The 12,936-nt window shown below is 46.7% G+C and overlaps 2 protein-coding genes across 2 annotated transcripts; both read left to right on the top strand.

Moving 5' to 3' along the window:
- Nucleotides 1–1,512: 1,512 nt before the first annotated feature.
- J4E93_008164 (putative NRPS-like protein biosynthetic cluster) lies at nucleotides 1,513–4,555 on the top strand (the record flags this gene model as incomplete). The annotated part of the gene is made up of 2 exons (XM_049346066.1): nucleotides 1,513–1,521; nucleotides 1,652–4,555. The coding sequence occupies 2 exons, from the start codon at nucleotides 1,513–1,515 to the stop codon at nucleotides 4,553–4,555; spliced, it is 2,913 nt and encodes a 970-aa protein (XP_049196999.1).
- Nucleotides 4,556–4,842: 287 nt separating this feature from the next.
- J4E93_008165 (putative NRPS-like protein biosynthetic cluster) lies at nucleotides 4,843–7,293 on the top strand (the record flags this gene model as incomplete). Its single annotated transcript, XM_049346067.1, has 2 exons — nucleotides 4,843–4,848; nucleotides 5,089–7,293. 2 exons carry the CDS (start codon nucleotides 4,843–4,845, stop codon nucleotides 7,291–7,293), a joined length of 2,211 nt encoding a protein of 736 aa, XP_049197000.1.
- Between the last annotated feature and the right edge of the window lie 5,643 nt (nucleotides 7,294–12,936).

Here is a 12,936-nt window from a genome sequence, read left to right on the forward strand (position 1 = left end):
ATGACATTCTCGTTCAGCGCATTTTCGTTGAGGGAAGTGACTGGAATGATTTTCACTTTAGGGCCGACGTCGAACTGAAAATGGAATCCGCCTGCGATTATGTCAGACAAAACAGTTCGTTTGTGGTAGATATCGGGTATTTCTTACTCCAAAATGGGGCTAAGACTAGCATCTGATCTCCAGTGTCGCAAATGTTGAGTAAGAGTGACTCGAGGATGGCTGCCCCGCCTGGACCGACAACTACATGGGCAGGCTCTACAGGAATATGGGGCGAGAAGAGCCTGTTGAAAGTCTCCGCCAGTGTAGCTATGACGCGTGGACCCCCAGCAAATCCTTTTTGGTATGACAGATCCTTGACTAATTGTAAGAAACATCATCTTTCATAAGAAAGCTGGGAAGTGCGGTTCACATACCTGTTTGACCAGATCCTTTGCAATGCTCTCTTTGAAGAAGTCTACTAGCTCTTGTCGTATCAACCAATTCTCTGCCGTGCCGAGATCTATGGGTGGGTCGCTAGAGCTTCGTTGAGTGACTTGAGTCAGGATCTTTGGCATCACGCTCTCGACGGTGCCATGCATTCTTTGAGAAAGCGCCATGGTGAAAATAAAGTAGTTTGATAATGACAAGACTTTCCAGGAATGCCGTGGCCGATTTTGGATCAAGATGTTCGACAGGACACTTTGTGCAAAGAAGATATCGTACGTTGCCTCGTACAGGAGGAATGCGCTCTCCAATCTGGCACATTATTTCAATCACATGCCGTCGGTGACCGACAAGGTCTCTGCTATGCGGAGGTGGTGGCATCCGAGACACAGCTTTGTCAAGAAAACAACGCGAGTAATTTCACGTCACATAAAACAAACGTTCTGTCTGCGCAGAAATGTTAGCTGCATTTTACCTCTGTTGTACTCCACCACCATGACTCACGAGTATCAGCCTTCCGTCCTAGATCTCTTTCGAACCGTCTGCGAAAACTTTCCTGATAACATAGCTGTTCAGGATGGGTCGGAAACGATTACCTACCGCGCCCTGGATAAACTTTCGTCTTGCTTGGCGAAACGACTGGAGGAGAGTGGAGCGCACGATGGGCAGGTGATTCCGCTTCTTACCAATTCCTGTCTGCATATGGTCCTCGGTATACTAGCCATTCTCAAGATTGGTGCGATATACACACCGATAGATCGCGACCAATGGCCGAGAGAACGAATCGAGGATGTGCTGCTAACGACAGATGCCCAGATCGTCGTCTATACCGGAGTGGACATTGGCATCCCGGGAGTGGTGATGATCAATGCTGAGGACATTGATGTCGATTGCGGTGCCGATGATCGAGCTATGGTTCCACTTCCAGAGCTAGCGGCTATCATCTTCACATCTGGAACGACTGGAAAGCCAAAGGGTGTGGAAATTCCACATTCCTCGTTAGCCATTTTCGTATCCGCGCCGCATTTCAACTACGACATCACTCCTGAAGACAGAGTGTTGCTGGTGCTCTCTGTTGCTTTTGATGGTATGCAGAATGTGATTGCATTTGTACGCGAACCAGACTGACTGTGGTCCAGCTTGCATGGGAACTCTGTTCAACACCATTTGCAATGGTGGAACAGTGCTTTTGGCGACCCAGTCGACAGTTCAACATCGAAGTCACCAGTGTAGCGTGCTTGTCATGACACCATCGATACTGGAGGTTCTAGAGCCACCGCAATCATTGCACGACTATCCAAGGCTCGACAGAATCATCTTGGGTGGAGAGACAGCCTCGAAAAAGCTGTTGGCCTCCTGGAGCATTTTGCAGCGGCCGATATGGATTGCATATGGACCTACAGAAGCAACCTGCGCGACCCTGACTACGCGTGTCGAGGTCTGCCCTCAGACTGGGGAGTTCAAGCCATCAGTACTAGGGAGTCCTATCCATGGTGCTAGAGTGCTGATAGTGGATGATTCGAGGAGCGAGATCCAGGCTGTTGGGGAAGAGGGAGAACTGTTGATTTCCGGGACTGGACTGGCCAGGGGCTACTGGCGGGACAAACCAAAGACAGGTGAGAAGTTCTTCTTGTACAAGGGCCAGCGCACATACAGTACAGGCGACCGTGCGAGATGGTATATCAATGCATCCGGCGAAAGAGTGGTCGAGTTTTGTGGTAGGCACGATCGAACCGTCAAGATCCGAGGATTCCTTGTCAACCTTGAGCTGGATATCGATGCAGCGTTACCGACCATGGATCCCAAGATCACAGTGGCGTATTCAGTCCAGGTATATGGCAAATTATACACTGCCCTGACACCAGTACCTCACAACGTCGCCGAGCTAAAGTCACGATGGAGAGCTAGAGTTCCCCCCTATCTCGTGCCAGACCATATGGTAGGGCTTGAGTCGCTCCCGATGACGCCAAATGGCAAGGTTGACCCTCGAAAGTTGGCCGAGATCTTGAGGGCCATCATATCGGATACCCGAGAGGATGTGGAAGATGCTGGTAGTTTGGAATCTACCATAATTGGTGGAATGGCACGCATACTTGACATACCGGTGTCTACGATCGACCTGAACCAGTCTTTTGTTAGCCAGGGACTTCATTCTATAGCAGCCATCATGCTCTGCTCGCACTGTCGGAAGCAAGGGTTTGCTATACCCATGGAAGACTTGCTCGGGTCGCCCACAATCAAGGATTTGCTCCAGATTTACAGCTGCGCAGCTCGTACACCGGTAGATGCGGAACCTGCAGCTGTAATAGCCTCAGTGGCACCCCTCACAGCGTTGCAAAAGATGCTCATCTACGACAGCATGCATCAAAAGACTGCGAATGTGGTGCAACACATTGCCACGTATGAGAGCAAGGACATACAGCATCTGCGACAGGCTTGGGATGCCGTGATCTCAGTGGAGCCCATATTCCGGATGGAGCTGGACATCAATACCCACACACAGCGCATCGGCAAAGAAGCAAGAGTGCGCTGGACAGAGTTTGATGTCGAGACAATCCATGAGATTGAGCAGAGGACCAAGCAAATGGCAGCGGCCACTGGCTTAGGTGCCTCGTTTGCTATCTTGCACCACCGAGGCGCTTTGCTGCCTTGCGACCAGAGCGTTGTCATATTCTCCATACACCACGCTCTGGTAGACGGCTTTTCCGCTTCACTTATCCTCAACAAGGTCGCTGCTGCTACTCGAAACATTCCAGTCGATCCGTCACCGCCTTTCACCGTTGCAGCGGACAAGATCCGAGAGAATGCAGCACACACGTATGCTGAAGCGGCTGCCTTCTGGAAACAGCAGGATCGGGACTTTGGCGATGCCATTGGTGACATGTTGCTCCCGAAGCTACCAACGGTTGAGCCCGACACGACCGCTGAATACACCGTACAGACAGGGCTGAGTAGTACATCGCTCGCGAAGCTCTGCCATGCGGGAAGATCGACGGCCGCGACATTCCACTACGCAGCATGGGCACTCGTACTTTCCAGTTACACGAACGCCGCAACAGTGCTTTTTGGGGCTGTTCTTTCCGCCCGGACTCTGGGGTTCCAAGGAGCAGAGAGCATCATCGGCCCACTCATAGCGACACAACCACTACGTATGGCTATTGACAGACGCGCATCAACCGATGCATTCCTGCAGCAGACACACGACGCGGTGCGTTCTCTATCCAGATTTCAGGCATCTGAGCGCAGAGGGGAGCCGTTGCGTTTCTCGTCGGCTCTGGCGATCCAGTATGACTCGCCCGCGCTTGAGCCAGCAGGAATCGAGGCAGTCCAGCCGCCAGTCGTCGCCGAGTCTCCGGCACTGCCGCTCAATGTCCTGGTCGAGGGAGATGGGCGGGTACGATTCGTGTATCGTTGCAACAGCTTTAGCAACGAGCACGTGCGTCAGATCGCGAGTCTATACCACAACCTCTTGCACAGTTTGACGCGTCCAGACCTCACCGTCGACGGATCCTTAAGGGCGCGCCTCGATGCAGCGACGTCGCGCATGCTGCTGGCTCGCGGCAACGGCCATTCTCCTCTTTCTTACGTCCGTGCAACTGGGCCGACAGTAACGAGTTGCATTGAGAATGCAGCGCAGGCCAACGCTGCACGTGTCGCTGTAGAGAAGGGAGACGTCCAGCTGAGCTATGCAGAGCTGATGACGCGTGCGGGACGTGTAGCAGCTGTCACCGAGGAGTTTGTCAAGCCGGGCGACGTCGTGTGTGTTGTAGCAGACCGCTCGATCAACTGGATTGTGGGCGTATGCGCAGCACTCAAGGCTGGTGCAGTCTATTGTCCTCTCGACGCCTCGCACACACCGGAATATCGCGGCGAGCTGCTGAGAAGCAGTGGCGCGAAGTTGTTGCTGTGTACTGAGATGTCACAGTTGGTCGATGCGCCAACAGCAAACGGCGTTCCAATGCTCGACATCAATGCTCTCTTGGCAGATGAAACGCCACGTCATCGACACGTGACGACCAGGGCGCCTAGCGTCCATGACGCCGCATTCCTCTGCTTCACATCGGGGTCTACTGGTAAACCCAAAGGTACGTCTCCTCACTATAGATGCTCCCGCTTCTGTCGCATATGCTAACTGACGGCTTGCAGGCGTAGCATGTGTCCATGGCGCCGTCACTGCGTTCCATGCCGACCTTGATGTGCGACTCAACAGCGCGCCAGGGGTGCGCATTGCTCAGTTCCTCTCTCCTGGCTTCGATGGATGCGTGCATGAAGTTTTTGCCTCTATGTGCTACGGCGCGACATTGGTGTTGAGGACGGAGAATGATGACCCCTTCGCCCACCTGGCACGTGCCGACGTGGCGATGATGACACCCTCTGTCGCCGCAGGTCTCGACCCGGCCGAATTTCCAAACCTTCAATATGTATGTCTCGCAGTGCTGTTGTTGAAGCATTCATTTAACAATTCTCCAGTTGTACTTTTGCGGCGAGCCCGTGCAGCAACCGACTTTGGACAAGTGGGCAGTCAACCGAGTAGTGTACAACCTCTATGGTCCAACAGAGGTACGGGCTCTTTTTCTTTCGACTCCGTCTTGTCTTTTTTACCAGCAACACTTACTGACACGTTCGGCGCAGGGCACGATAGGATCATGTCAGCAAAAGCTGCAGGCACACGTGCCTGTCAATGTCGGCCCTCCGGTACCATCCATGCGCCTCTACATCCTCGACGATTGCATGCAGCTTTCGCCTCCGGGTGTTCTTGGCAACATCTTCATTGCCGGTGTGCAAGTCAGCCGGGGCTACATCAATCGCGACCTGGTCGAGCAAAATGCACGCGAGTTCTTGCCTGACTCGTTTTGCCCTTCTCCTAGCGACCAGGAACGAATGTACCGCACCGGTGATCTGGGCTTCTGGGATTCCGCAGGCAACGTCCATGTGTGTGGCAGGAAAGACAGGCAGATCAAGATGCGTGGGTTCCGTGTGAACCTTGACGATGTTGGCGCTATTGCTGTCCGTGAGATGGCAGACGTACGCAAGGCCATAGCGACAGAGCACAAAGGAAAGCTCGTCTTATGGGTAGAACCCGAGACTCTGAATACCCAGGAATTGGCCCACCGACTACGTTCAGTGCTTCCCCATCATGCGCAGCCCAAACAGATTGTCGCCAGGGCTCAGCTGCCGCTGTCGAAAAACGGGAAGCTTGATGCCAAAGCCTTGGCGCAGCAAGATATTGTCTTCGAACAGCCGTGCACTGCAATGGGCCCAGACCAAGGCCTATCCAGCTTCGAATCTTTGATCGCGCGCGAGTGGCGAAGCCTGCTAGGCCTGGACAGTACGATCAAGTTGATGCCCAGGGACAACTTCATCGCATTGGGTGGCCATTCAGTATTGCAGTTGGATCTAGCTGCGCGCCTACGCATTGCGTGCAACATGCCTATTGCTATCAGAGACATCATTCGCGCCCCGGTACTTGCTGATATGGCGGCTGTTGTTCAAAAGCGGATGCATCACTGGAGGACCCAGTCGAAGAAAGAAGTCGTCGTCGAACGACTGGGAACCAGTGCGTTGTCGCCAGCTGAACTGGAATGGTGGTATCGGTACCGCGAGTCCGAAAGCCAGAGTGCCTTCAATGTCCCCTGGGTAGCAAAGCTGCAACCTGAAGTCGACCTGGTTCGCCTCCAACATTCTCTCAACTCAGTCATGGCTCAACACCGCATTTTACGATCTCGTTTTATTCCAACTGCAGACGGCGGTGCCAAACGCATCCTCTTAGATGAACCTATTGAGGTTCAGTTGGTCGAAACGATTAATACGTTCGAGTTCGTCAATCGTCCCTTTGATCTCACCAACGATACCTTGGTCCGAGTAGCACTGTCCGCTTCGACACTTGCCATTAGCGTTTCCCACATCATATGCGACTTGACTGCTCTGAACGGCTTTCTATCCGATGTGTCCACACTTTACAATGGTGGAAAATCACCAGCTGTCCGGTTCGAGTATTTCGACTCAAAGACGTGGGGCCAGCCGCTCGATCGTGAGACAGCTTTCTTCTGGTCAACGTACCTTCGAGGCCTTGAAATCCGACGCGGCCCTGAAGATTACACCTGGCACAAGTCTTACAGGGGTACATCTCTACTGGTACCTGTCCCCCTGAGGCTCGCCCGAGGCATCATAACTTTGACGGAAACCAGTGGCCTCACGCTTCACCAATTCGGTCTTGCTGCCACGGGCGCAGTTCTGCATTCCCTCTGCGAACAGACCGACATGATACTGGGCAGCCCATACATCAATCGCAGTTCCGTGGAAGACCAGCGTGTATTCGGCCTCTACTTACAAGCCCTGCCGGTCCGCGTCAAAGCAGAGAACGCGATGACATCCCTGGATGTACTACGCACGGTGCAATGCGCATCCCAAGCCTCGCTTTCCCACCCCATACTATGGCCCCAGCTGCTCGAACACCTCGGTCTGCCCTTCCCTTCACGCCGTCAGCAGCTTTTCGACTGCGTTGTTACCTTCCACGATAATCGCACGACGGACAGGTCTATTTTTCCTGTCGCGGGAGCACAGCCACAACATGTTTGGACCGAGGGTTCCAAATTTGGACTACTTTTCGAATGGCATATCGTAGCAGACCGGCTTTCGATAAGGTTGGAGTACGACAGCGATCAGATTCCGGAAGCTATTGTCGGGATCGTGGAGAATATGTTGCTACTAGCAGTCGAGAGCTTACTGGATCCAATGTGTCGATACGATGCACTGATACAACAACTGGACTCATTGATAGAACGCCGGTGCGGAGACCTGGAGATTGACCCGGACGAGACACGGCGTGTAGCGAAAAAGCACCTTTCAGGGGTTAAGGTGGGGCAGTGAGGGACTACTGTGTCTGTGCGCGAGATGGGCCGGGTCGTGAGATAGGCTACTCTAACAACATAAGACGATCGCACAAATAAGGCTGTAGAGCTACCTATAATAGCTACTATTATAAGATTTTGTAAGGTTATAGTAATTATATTATTATAATAAACTTATACTACTTATATTTACTTAGTACCTTAGTAGTGTAGCTCTAGTAGGTTATTTAAGTTAGAATAATAGGTATAGCTACTTTAGCTTATACACGTTATATAGTATTACTAACCTCTTTTTAATACTTCTACTTTTAAAAGAAGCTTTATAAGACTTTATACTTACTATTTTAGAACTTTTATATAGTATTTTAAGAGTTATAAAGTACTTTTTAATACTCTTTTTTAGTTTACTCTTTCTTTTACTTCTTCTCTTTTATCTTCTTAAGCCTCTCTTTCTTAATACGCTTTTATTTAGCCTTCTAAAGCTTATTAAGTTATATTTACTTTTTCTTCTTTACTCTCTTTACTTTTTATACTTTTTAAAGTTAAAGTTATTATTATTAAGCTACTTTATTATTCTAAGCCTAACAGACCTTCTTAGAAAACTAGAAGATAGCTCTACTATTATACTTATAAAGCTTATTAAGTTATAGAGTATAGAACTTTTTTTTCTACTTTTTTCTAATATCTATAGCCTACTAAAGGCCTCTTACTTTATACCTAAGAAAGCTTACCTAAGTAGTAATATAATAGAGACTTTAGCAAAGCTTTTTAACCTTTTAATTATATTAATCTTTTATCTAATATTATATTATACTCTTTATTTTAATCTAGTTATCTCTAAAAAAGTATAAAGATAAGCTATTATCTAAACTTATTATAAAACGCTATAAGCACGTATTTAGAAGCTTACTAAAAGCATTAATTATAGCTATATATAATATCTAGTATAATATAAGACATTACGTAAAGAATAGAGTAGAATATAGAAGTAGTAAAAAATATAGCTAAAGCTATGCGCAGCGCTTAGGCCTTAGCTAGCTAATTAATAGATTTTAGGTAATCTAGTAAGTTACCTAAAATCTACGCGTTTAGGTATTAGAGAAACTATAGTAGTTACTATAATAAAACTATAGCTCTCTTTAGCAAATCTTTTAAGTATAATATTAGTATTAGAAAGGTAAATACTTATAGCTTTAAAGAACTTTATAATTATTTAAGACTTAAAAGTAGTATACTAAGTATTCTAAAAGAGGTAAAAGAAGTCTTCTTTTACTATTAGAAGTAGCCTCTAGCTATTCTAAAAGTACTTTATAAGCTTATTTAAGTAGGCGTCTAAAAGAGGTTTAAATAATAATATATCTAGAGATTAAAGCGTATAGATAGCGTAAAAGAGAAAGATAGTAAGAAGAATTCTATTATTATTATAGAAGTTTATAAAGTCTATAGTAATATAAAATCTATAGCTATTAAGAATAAGTAATTAGTACTTATTAACTTCTAAACGCCTTATTTCTTTTATAAATATCTTTTTAAGCTAGATAACCTCTATATTATTATTTATCTAGTCTATTAGAGAAGACGCTATAAAGACTAAGTACTTTTTAGTATAAATAGTGTTAACTTATAAAGCTTATAGAGTTCTAGCGTCTAATTAAAAGATAAGAGATAGACTTAAGGCTATACTATTAGCGTAAATATATACTAATATAGTAATCTATTAAGTATTACTATTTTAAAGAGCTACTCTAATCTCTTTTTAATTATAAAATATCTTATTAAATACGCGTTTTAAACGCCTAAGGTATCTAATTTAAAACCTCTTTTTATCTATATTATAGATCTAAGTAGATTATACTTTATACTTCTTTATTTTAGCGTATAGAAGCTTAAAGTATAAGCTATACTTAGCCTCTAAGTTAGCTTTATAATGTTTATAGTCTATTCTAGTAGTCTAACGCGTAATAAGATAGTTAGCTACGTATCTACTTAAAAAGTAAGTAACCTATAGTTCTAAAACCTCTTTTCTAGCTAAAGATAATATAAAATTATATACTATTATTTTTATAGATAGTAAATATCTCTTAGAGAGCCTTTTAATATACTTTATAAGCTTCTTCTCTTGTTTTAAGTATAGTATAAGGTGTAAGATATTATTTAGCTATAAAAGGTCTTAGTATCTTCTAGTAAGCGTTATATAGCTTATATTATATTATTTTATAACTTTATAATAGCTAAAAAATATACCTTCTTTACGTAATTTAATTTCTTTAATTACTTTCTTAATAGACTCTATAGTTATAGAGTTATAGCGCGTTTTGTGTAGGTAGCTATTTTAGTTAGATAGCCTATCTTACAACCTAGTCTATCTTACGTATAAATATAGTAGACCTAGTCTAGTCTTTAAAGGCTACTAAAGAAGAAAATATATAATATAATGTCTTTTTATCTTAAATAAATTCTAGAAAGAAAAATAGGTAGAGTAACACAAATACTATAACGCAGGTAGAGATTAATTTTCTATTCTAATTCCGAATAGAGCGTTAACCTCGCGATAAGCTAAGACGCTTCGGGAAAAGCGTAGTACGCCTTGTTACTACTCTGCTTCTTATAGCTAATATTAACTTCGTAGAATAACTCTTTGTAACGAAGAAGTCTAGGCTTTAAGCTAAGTAGAATAGCGTGTATTAAGAGCGTAAGCGCTAGTCTAGAGCAACTTAATGCAACACCTATTATCGCACAAGGCTACCTGCTATATAAGTTTACGTAAAGAAGACAGTATAGGCCCGCAAATATTGTAACACTTAATTACTTAACGCACTAATTAATATAAAGAGCTTTAGAAACAGTTAATATCTATAGAGTCTATTAACGAAGAGGTATTCGATCACGCAGATAAGCGTACGCTAGCCGACTTCGCGCTCGCCGACACACTGCAACAAGTAAAGAAGATATTCTAGGGTGCCACTCTTTGCACACAATTTAGAAGAGACGAGAGCGCATAGTGCTTTAGCGTTGTCTAGCCACTTCTCGAGCTTGCTATTAAGCTTCACGGCGGGGACAAATAGAGGCCTAAGAGCGTGTAAGTCTAATTCTCCTATGTGCCTTCGTCGCTAACCTTGCAGGCAATCCCAAAGCATAAACCCGCTCTACCTCTCTCGCATACCGGACCCCTCTACACCGAGCAAGAAACGCCATCTCTTTCGCAAGACCGATTTTTGCTTCTCTTACTCGTATCTCGACCCGCATTTCCGTGCACTATACGAAGAGGTAGAAGGAGCCAGCGCAATACATGTTTCCCATACAACGGATAATTTCACCTCGCGTGCTGTCCTCTTTTCGGAGATTAAGGTAAAACCTAAGAACGGTAACCAGAAAGAGGCAGAACTGCAAATGGGCATCTGGATAGCGGCGAGTTTACGAAAAAAGATAGAGTTAGCGAGGAGCGCTTTTATTGGAATTCCAGAATCAAAAAGCGAATCTGTTATTGCTTCCGGAGTCGGTCATAGTTCGAACGAGGTTCAAAATCCCAATATCAGTGAAGACAATCCCTCCGTTACAGCCCTCCTCGAACCCGCCCTTACGATCGTCGGTCATAAGCACAAGATCTACTACGCCTACCCAACATCTGCTACAGAAGACATCACGATCCTCGGACCAGACGAAAAATTCACAAACCTGTCAACACGCTCTGTCCAGGGTATCTTTAAACTAGCTAGGTTTTATGCTACCATTTTGGACTATAGATATCGGGTAGAGATGAACAGTGGGCAAGACTCAAACGGAGAGCTTTAGGGTGACTATTTGGAGAAAATTATAATGAAAGTCGGCAGTGGCATTTACCGATGAGGTAATTAGCTGTTTTGGGCAGCGGCAAAGCGCTTACAATCAGCAACGTGATCACGACGATGAATATTGGGTCATGGACAGAAACATGGCCACCACTGTATCGAAAACTTCTGTAAGCGCAGCTGTCTCTCTTCATTTGATGCACAACGCAAGTCTGAATGGCAGATCAATGCTTGATTACGCAAGTCATCGACCTAAGGAAACTGGCCAAAAAGAACAACATGGATCCCATCAGCACTCGCAACGCGATTCGTCAAGCAGATATTAGAAGCCCGATTTCGCCCAATTCTGCATTCGTTTCAGCAATACCCTATTCTGCGACAGCCAGCGCGGCGTTTCTCCGACCGGCTACGCTGGTTGTCGGTGTACTCCATGCTTCGCACCTTGACATGCCGTGGAGCCTCGTGCAGCCCCCTGGTATATACCATGCCGGCATAAGCAGTAACGGTGCCTAGAGAGGAGCAGATCATAGCATTTAGTATATATCAGTAAAAACAGACTCCGACGATCCGTCATATCACAATCCCCTTCCTATCGTACTGATATACCACCGCCTCATCCATCAATCGCTCAACTCTGTCAGAGAATGGTAACTTAGACCATGCAGCTCAAGTAGTCAGACCGGAGCTGCGATCTTTTTGACAAAATCTGAACTGTAAGGAAGAAGAACGAATCTCAAGCTCAGAGAACACGTCAATCATGAGCAGCCGCCCTACACCAGTTACGTCTCAATCAAAGCTTAGGGCTTGTGAGGACGCAGTTCGAAATCCGAGTCCCTCCTCTTGCCAGGGCCGCATGACTCTTTGTGAAGGTGTTGTTGGCAATGGCCGCAATGGCAATCACATCTAACGCAAGAGCAAATGCTCCGATTAGCCCAGCAAGACGTCTCTTTCCGCCAGGTCCCTGACAGTCGAGGAGCTGTAAGGACTCTTGCTGCGCTGCACAATACGTCCCCCCACCTACTACCCCCACGGGAAGCGACGGGAAGAACAGGGACAATCTCAAGTCTTTCGTAGTCCAATCGTACTCGGGCGTCAGCTGACTCCAGCTTCTCTCCGCCACGCTTGCGGCGTCCTGACCGCAACTTATGAACATGGCCGCTATGATGTTGGCTGTGTTGATATTGCAGCCAAGTTGTCCGTTGCGAATGCCACCCTCCTTCACCATAAGTATAGCTCGATGCAGTCGTTCGGTCGTATACCCTAGAATCTCTTGACAGACAGCGTCGTTCAGCATGGCCCAGACGATAACTTGCACTCCTCGAGGCTCTTTCACATTGCCCCAAGAAGGCTTCTTGTCTGACGCCATCTGGCCTTCGATGATAATCTCCTGGACCCGCAGCTCTCTTGCAGTAGACGACACGATGAAGCGATCGCATACTTGCTGCGTGGCGATGGTATTCATATTCTGCCCTGCAGCATCTCCACAGAAGTAGCTGAAATGTACATGGACGTTGGACCCGATGATATGGGGAGTCAACTTCTGGAGGCCGGCGTAACGACTCGTGCTCTCCGCGTCCCGCGCGAACTGTTTGTAGAGACTGGGCAGGAGCTCTGCAAAGGCAACGGCATCGGCAGTGTCAACAAAGACGAAGACAGGCGCACGAGACATGCCCTCATCTAATGTTCTGAAGTGGACGCCACCGCATCGGTGGAGCGCCTTGCTGCCGCGGGAGCAACTCGCGACCAGCGTAGGCTCCACAGTCGCTAGGGGAGCAAAAAACTCATCATCAGTATGCTCGGAGCCTTTGATTCGCAAAGGGCCTGCTAGTCCGACCGGAACTTTTACGTAGCCAACGAAGTTCTCAATGTTGTCT

Source organism: Alternaria ventricosa, assembly GCF_023758065.1.
Source record: "Alternaria ventricosa strain BMP 2768 chromosome Unknown scaffold_15, whole genome shotgun sequence".
NCBI classification, from domain to species: Eukaryota; Fungi; Ascomycota; class Dothideomycetes; order Pleosporales; family Pleosporaceae; genus Alternaria; species Alternaria ventricosa.